General features: G+C 46.0%; 1 protein-coding gene across 1 annotated transcript; it reads left to right on the top strand.

Moving 5' to 3' along the window:
* The first annotated feature begins 2,971 nt into the window (after positions 1 to 2,971).
* LOC142212942 (jeltraxin-like) lies at positions 2,972 to 3,595 on the top strand. The gene has a single exon (XM_075281080.1). It carries the CDS (start codon positions 2,972 to 2,974, stop codon positions 3,593 to 3,595), a length of 624 nt encoding a protein of 207 aa, XP_075137181.1.
* Positions 3,596 to 8,657: the final 5,062 nt, after the last annotated feature.

Here is an 8,657-nt window from a genome sequence, read left to right as displayed (position 1 = left end):
TTGCCCAAACTGGGCTGTTTAGAGGCTCCCTCCACCATGAATTGGTCCAAACTGGGCTGGTTAGAGGCTCCCTCCACCATGAATTTCCCAAAACTTGGCTGTTTAGAGGCTCCCTCCACCATTAATTGGTCCAAACTGGGCTGGTTAGAGGCTCCCTCCACCATGAATTGGTCCAAACTGGGTTTTTTAGAGGCTCCCTCCACCATGAATTTGCCCAAACTGGGCTGTTTAGAGGCTCCCTCCACCATGAATTGGTCCAAACTGGGCTGGTTAGAGGCTCCCTCCACCATGAATTTCCCAAAACTTGGCTGTTTAGAGGCTCCCTCCACCATTAATTGGTCCAAACTGGGCTGGTTAGAGGCTCCCTCCACCATTAATTGGTCCAAACTGGGCTGGTTAGAGGCTCCCTCCACCATTAATTGGTCCAAACTGGGCTGGTTAGAGGCTCCCTCCACCATGAATTTGCCCAAACTGGGCTGTTTAGAGGCTCCCTCCACCATGAATTTGCCCAAACTGGGCTGGTTAGAGGCTCCCTCCACCATGAATTGGTCCAAACTGGGGTTTTTAGAGGCTCCCTCCACCATGAATTGGTCCAAACTTGGCTGTTTAGAGGCTCCCTCCACCATTAATTGGTCCAAACTGGGCTGGTTAGAGGCTCCCTCCACCATGAATTGGTCCAAACTGGGTTTTTTAGAGGCTCCCTCCACCATGAATTTGCCCAAACTGGGCTGTTTAGAGGCTCCCTCCACCATGAATTGGTCCAAACTGGGCTGGTTAGAGGCTCCCTCCACCATGAATTTCCCAAAACTTGGCTGTTTAGAGGCTCCCTCCACCATTAATTGGTCCAAACTGGGTTTTTTAGAGGCTCCCTCCACCATGAATTTGCCCAAACTGGGCTGTTTAGAGGCTCCCTCCACCATGAATTGGTCCAAACTGGGCTGGTTAGAGGCTCCCTCCACCATGAATTTCCCAAAACTTGGCTGTTTAGAGGCTCCCTCCACCATTAATTGGTCCAAACTGGGCTGGTTAGAGGCTCCCTCCACCATTAATTGGTCCAAACTGGGCTGGTTAGAGGCTCCCTCCACCATTAATTGGTCCAAACTGGGCTGGTTAGAGGCTCCCTCCACCATGAATTTGCCCAAACTGGGCTGTTTAGAGGCTCCCTCCACCATGAATTTGCCCAAACTGGGCTGGTTAGAGGCTCCCTCCACCATGAATTGGTCCAAACTGGGGTTTTTAGAGGCTCCCTCCACCATGAATTGGTCCAAACTTGGCTGTTTAGAGGCTCCCTCCACCATGAATTGGTCCAAACTGGGCTGGTTAGAGGCTCCTTCCACCATGAATTGGTCCAAACTGGGTTTTTTAGAGGCTCCCTCCACCATGAATTTGCCCAAACTGGGCTGTTTAGAGGCTCCCTCCACCATGAATTGGTCCAAACTGGGCTGGTTAGAGGCTCCCTCCACCATGAATTTCCCAAAACTTGGCTGTTTAGAGGCTCCCTCCACCATTAATTGGTCCAAACTGGGCTGGTTAGAGGCTCCCTCCACCATGAATTTGCCCAAACTGGCCTGTTTAGAGGCTCCCTCCACCATGAATTTGCCCAAACTGGGCTGGTTAGAGGCTCCCTCCACCATGAATTGGTCCAAACTGGGGTTTTTAGAGGCTCCCTCCACCATGAATTGGTCCAAACTTGGCTGGTTAGAGGCTCCCTCCACCATTAATTGGTCCAAACTGGGCTGGTTAGAGGCTCCCTCCACCATGAATTTGCCCAAACTGGCCTGTTTAGAGGCTCCCTCCACCATGAATTTGCCCAAACTGGGCTGGTTAGAGGCTCCCTCCACCATGAATTGGTCCAAACTGGGGTTTTTAGAGGCTCCCTCCACCATGAATTGGTCCAAACTTGGCTGTTTAGAGGCTCCCTCCACCATGAATTGGTCCAAACTGGGGTGGTTAGAGGCTCCCTCCACCATTAATTGGTCCAAACTGGGCTGGTTAGAGGCTCCCTCCACCATTAATTGGTCCAAACTGGGCTGGTTAGAGGCTCCCTCCACCATTAATTGGTCCAAACTGGGCTGGTTAGAGGCTCCCTCCACCATGAATTGGTCCAAACTGGGTTTTTTAGAGGCTCCCTCCACCATGAATTTGCCCAAACTGGGCTGGTTAGAGGCTCCCTCCACCATGAATTGGTCCAAACTGGGGTTTTTAGAGGCTCCCTCCACCATGAATTTGCCCAAACTGGGGTGTTTAGAGGCTCCCTCCACCATGAATTTGCCCAAACTCTGCTGGTTAGAGGCTCAATCCACCCTGATTTTCAAAACAAATGTTGGTGCCAACCTCAACTTACTACAAGGGCCAAATTCACTGCTGGTGACAAGCTCTCCTCACTGCAAGTGCCAAATACACATGTTTCAAGGTGTTTTCCTACTGTCAGAGAGGTGGTATTGAGTGTGTAAAGTGTGTAGTTGTTAGGCTGTGATGTTGGGGTAATAGAGGGTCTTTGGTGTGTTAGATGCCCCCAGACATGCTTCCCCTGCTGTCCCAGTGTCATTCCAGAGGTGTTGGCATCATTTCCTGGGGTGTCATAGTGGACTTGGTGACCCTCCAGACACGGATTTGGGTTTCCCCCTTAACGAGTATCTGTTCCCCATAGACTATAATGGGGTTCGAAACCCGTTCGAACACACGAACATTGAGCGGCTGTTCGAATCGAATTTCGAACCTCGAACATTTTAGTGTTCGCTCATCTCTAGTAGAATCCCTTTAAGTAGAGTTCTCTAAGCATCTTAATGGTGACAGTGTTTTGTCTAATGTGTTTAATGGTTGCAGAAACTTTCTATCTTCTGGCCCTTTTCCTTATTGCAGGAACCCTACATGTATGTGCAGGTAGCCTGGCCACAATAAGGAATTCCTCCACATAAACCAGACATGTCAATACTATGCCAGTAATATTATTTTCTATTCTTACACAGATATGAAAGAGAAATTATTTGATTTCCCAGTGCAGTCAAATACCTCCTATGTTCGGATATTTCCGGACCGTACTGGACCATTTGGACAGGTCACTGTCTGTATGAGATTCCGCTCAAATCTGACCCGAGAATATTCCTTATTTTCATTGTCTACTAGAAGTAAAGACAACGCCTTTCTCCTATTTTATTATCCCGGAGTGAGAAATCAATTTTCTCTATCGGTCAATAATGAAGACCAGTATTTTGATCTACAGGGCAATAACTTTACACAATGGACAAGTATTTGTGCGACCTGGGACTCTTCCATCTGGGGACTGTTTGTAGATGGAAAATATTACAAAGTCAACAAGATATGGAACGTAAAGATCAGAGGTGACCCCATCATCATTCTTGGTCAAGAGCAAGACTCCCATGGTGGAGATTTTAGGGATCCACAGTCCTTTCTAGGAGAGATGACAGATGTTAATATGTGGGATAAAGCTCTGGCGGATGAGAATATGATGGATTATTTTGCTGATAATGAAATGAACGGTAACGTCATTAACTGGAAGGCCCTAAATTATACTCTACATGGAGAGGTCACCATAAAGCCATATGTAGACCCCTATCCTTGTGTACAGGTATAATTATAGGTCCATAGTACCTACCATACCATAGTATTGTAATTCTGTATCCTCCAGAGGAAAAGGAAACTGTCTCTGAAGTGTCCCCTATACGCGTTTAACCTAAGTCAACCTAAACTAAGTCAACGTCCAACCCTTCAAGAACTCTTCAAGCATAAGTGGCACGGGAGAGAGCTATTTGCATGCTTTTTAAATGTATATATACTTACCTTCATGTCTCTTGGTCTGTGTGTAGGGTTATCTGTCCTGTATGGTCTGTTTAGATTTCCCAGTGATGGGGAAAACCAAGGGCACCATTGGAAGTTGTGGAAACAGAGTGGTGGATGCGCCCCAATGGGCAGTCCTATACCGTGCATGCTGATGGGGGTGCAGTCTTTAGGGATTGGGCACACCTATGGTGATGTGGGTGTGGCTTTGGAGCTATATATCCAGTCAGTGAGTGCAGCTTTGATAGATAGATGTGGCTAGATAGACTAACTGAGAATGTAATGTAAGCTCTCTCGTCGGATTTGTAGCTAGACCCAGACTGGTCTTTTATTGGTCATCTTAGCCTTGTGATTGTACGTGATATAAGACAGATCTGTGTGCTTGTGGAAGGGGGGGATCTTGGTTCTATATGGATTCAGCCTGAGTTATATCAAAGACCAGTATATATAGGTCTAACTCAGTGCAATCTGCTGGCCTGTGTTTCCCACATGGTCTATTTAACCCTTAAGTACTATCATGGTTTCTATCACAATGATATGTCTATGGTAGTGGTGTATAATAGACACCATGATAGTACTTAAGGGTTAATCCTATACATACTAGGGGCAGCTTACATATTAAGTATTTACTACATCTTTACTACTAGCTGCATCCATACTGTTTCTAGTGGTTAGCCATATGTTATATGCTGGTTTAAGATACATTTACACTTTTTAATATACTAATAGAAGTTAGATTTTAGTGCACCTTTCTTTCTTTTTGACATATTTGGTCTATGGAGGTACACCTATCTGTATTATTGCGTTGTATACATCTATCTTCCTTTATTTCCATTAATAAAGAGAATTCATCCATGTGAACTAAATTCAACAATATTATATCCAGTCAATGTGTCTGTGTGTGTGTGGGGGGGATCTGGTGGATGAGATTACACATGGTATAGTCCGTTTGCATAACTCCCAACTTTCATAGGAGTGGAAGAGGAACAAAATCAGTGGCAAATGTAGCAAATTTAAGCATTGTAAGTCTCGCCTCCTGCTATCTTTGGCTATCTTCATTTCCATCCATGTGCCCCCACACAGTATAGTGACCCTGACATGGTACCATACCCTCTTGTAGTTTCCATACCCTATAATGAACCTTGTAGCAGCTACAGCATCATGGGTCCTCAATTTGGCACCCATTGTATAATGCCCCCTTTAAAATGGCTGTCATAGTATAAACATCCCACTTAATGTGGTTCCCATAATACAACTTCCTCCTCATTGTTGTCCACACAGTAAAATCCCTCTCTTAATAAGCCCCCAAAGTATAAAGCCCCCTTAATAGAGCATCAGGTGCAATATAGTGAAGTCAGTACATCAGCCCTGGCTTCTTTCAAGCACCTGGGAGCAGAGTCAGGGGCCCCTTGGTAGAGCAGGGAGCAGATTGCACTCAGCTTATCGGTGTCCAGAACCTGGACATTTCTCTCTCCATTCAGGAAAGCATCTAGAATCCAGGATTGCCTTTCTGAATCTGAGATGGTTGGGAGATATGGGTGTAGGCCCAGTAAGTCTATGTTCACACTTCTACTGTGGTTTCCATATACACCCTATGGTGAATACCAACGACATCCAAATAAGGACAGGTCCAGCCATGGCATTTGACAATTTTTGAGAAGAATAGAGCTGCATGTAGAAAATTGTTTTCAGCAGATTTGCCAGAATGGAGGCTCTAAACAGAAATGTGAGCAAAGCTGTATAGATATTGCATTAGGGCCCATGAATCCTCTCTATTCACCATTTTATGGGTGTCTTGTTTGGAGAACCCATTATTCCATTGTCAATGAAAACCAATCTGTCACCAGAATCCAGATAGGTTTGGGTCACCTAAGTTAAACAATGTTTCCCCTTGTGAATCGGGCCCATTGTTGCTGAGAGCTCACAGATTTTGGCAACATGCAAATGATTTCTTTGGAGCAATGAGGGCGCTAGTATTGCTTGGAAGAGGTAAGTGGAAACAGCAATATCTTGGCAATGGACGTAGAGATTCACAAAGGACACCCTTTGATTCAGGGGAACGGGCCTATCTATCTGCAGGTTGATATGATGGATTTTGGTCTCAGGCTCCTTTAAGTGTGACAGTGTGGTCCATAAATTTTATCCCTCAGCTAAAATTGGAAAACCCAAAAGATATCAAACAGCCCATTGATTTCAATCTGTCTGTCTGCGTCCTGAGACATCAGATTCCACATTATCGAGGAGTGTCCACCATCTTATTATTGGAGAATAAATTTATTTTTATCAAGGAAGACAATTCCTCCTGAAACCAGATTGGAGCTGCAGAATTGGATTCCGAATTTTGTCAAATTTCTGAAGCTAACGTGAACATATTGAATATTTTTTTGTTTTTGCACAGTCGCTATTCCAGGATCATTGCCTGTTTGTCACATGGGAAGTTGTATTTCACATGGCATAAAGAACTTACTAATTACTTTTTGGGGAGGTGTAATAAAGAATGTTGGTTGAGATTTTTTTGTTTTTGTCATCTATCTGGAACTATAAAGAATATTTTAACTTTATTATATTGACCTTTATTATTATAGCGTTATCAAATATATATCATGTGTTACTATTTTTTTTTTTACCTTGGAGGCTGCAATGATATGATGGTGGAGTGAGCCAAAAAGGGGCCATAGCAGAGGCATATATGTGGTCATGTGACTGCAGCATCATTGTTCAGGTGGCTGTGATGTCACACAGTAACGAACAGCCACCCCATAATATCACGGCAGTCACATTGTAATGATGTGGTAGATGCCCAGTAATGACGTAGCCATATGGAGGTGGTATACAACTTAACATGGTCTAATAGGTGTATACATCCATCAATGTTACACGTAGTATTGCCATTGGATGTAATAGTTATTAGAGATGAGCGAACAGTGTTCTATCGAACACATGTTCGATCGGATATCAGGGTGTTCGCCATGTTCGAATCGAATCGAACACCACGTGGTAAAGTGCGCCAAAATTCGATTCCCCTCCCACCTTCCCTGGCGCCTTTTTTGCACCAATAACAGCGCAGGGGAGGTGGGACAGGAACTACGACACTGGGGGCATTGAAAAAAATTGGAAAAAGTCATTGGCTGCCGAAATCAGGTGACCTCCATTTTAGACGAATAGTGGATTTCAAATCCGGGTCATATGAGAATGTGAACTTTGTGACTATGAGACAGGGATAGCTGTACAGGCAGGGATAGCTAGGGATAACCTTTATTTAGGGGGGAATGTTATTAAAAATAACTTTTTGGGGCTCTATCGGGTGTGTAATTGTGATTTTTGTGAGATAAACTTTTTCCCATAGGGATGCATTGGCCAGCGCTGATTGGCCGAATTCCGTACTCTGGCCAATCAGTGCTGGCCAATGCATTCTATTAGCTTGATGAAGCAGAGTGTGCACAAGGGTTCAAGCGCACCCTCGGCTCTGATGTAGCAGAGCCGAGGCTGCACAAGGGTTCAAGCGCACCCTCGGCTCTGATGTAGGAGAGCCGAGGGTGCACTTGAACCCTTGTGCACCCTCAGCTCTGCTACATCAGAGCCGAGGGTGCGCTTGAACCCTTGTGCACACTCTGCTTCATCAAGCTAATAGAATGCATTGGCCAGCGCTGATTGGCCAATGTATTCTATTAGCCTGATGAAGTAGAGCTGAATGTGTGTGCTAAGCACACACATTCAGCTCTACTTCATCGGGCTAATAGAATGCATTGGCCAGCGCTGATTGGCCAGAGTACGGAACTCGACCAATCAGCGCTGGCTCTGCTGGAGGAGGCGGAGTCTAAGATCGCTCCACACCAGTCTCCATTCAGGTCCGACCTTAGACTCCGCCTCCTCCGGCAGAGCCAGCGCTGATTGGCCGAATTCCGTACTCTGGCCAATCAGCACTGGCTAATGCATTGTATTGGCTTGATGAAGCAGTGCTGAATGTGTGTGCTTAGCACACACATTCAGCTCTACTTCATCGGGCTAATAGAATGCATTGGCCAGCGCTGATTGGCCGAATTCCGTACTCTGGCCAATCAGCACTGGCTAATGCATTGTATTGGCTTGATGAAGCAGTGCTGAATGTGTGTGCTTAGCACACACATTCAGCTCTACTTCATCGGGCTAATAGAATGCATTGGCCAATCAGCGCTGGCCAATGCATTCTATTAGCGTGAACTGAGTTTGCACAGGGGTTCTAGTGCACCCTCGGCTCTGCTACATCAGATTGCTACATCTGATGTAGCAGTGCCGAGTGTGCATCAGATGTGTAGTTGAGCAAAACTGACTCAGCACTGCTAAGTCTGCATTCGCATAGGAATGCATTGGCCAGCCTTCGGCCAATCAGCGCTGGCTCTGCCGGAGGAGGCGGAGTCTAAGGTCGGACCTGAATGGAGACTGGTGTGGAGCGATCTTAGACTCCGCCTCCTCCAGCAGAGCCAGCGCTGATTGGCCGAATTCCGTACTCTGGCCAATCAGCACTGGCTAATGCATTGTATTGGCTTGATGAAGCAGTGCTGAATGTGTGTGCTTAGCACACACATTCAGCTCTACTTCATCGGGCTAATAGAATGCATTGGCCAATCAGCGCTGGCCAATGCATTCTATTAGCGTGAACTGAGTTTGCACAGGGGTTCTAGTGCACCCTCGGCTCTGCTACATCAGATTGCTACATCTGATGTAGCAGTGCCGAGTGTGCATCAGATGTGTAGTTGAGCAAAACTGACTCAGCACTGCTAAGTCTGCATTCGCATAGGAATGCATTGGCCAGCCTTCGGCCAATCAGCGCTGGCTCTGCCGGAGGAGGCGGAGTCTAAGGTCGGACCTGAATGGAGACT

The sequence above is a fragment of the Leptodactylus fuscus genome, chromosome 7, assembly GCF_031893055.1.
Source record: "Leptodactylus fuscus isolate aLepFus1 chromosome 7, aLepFus1.hap2, whole genome shotgun sequence".
Taxonomy (NCBI): domain Eukaryota; kingdom Metazoa; phylum Chordata; class Amphibia; order Anura; family Leptodactylidae; genus Leptodactylus; species Leptodactylus fuscus.
This window is presented reverse-complemented; position numbering and strand designations above follow the sequence as displayed.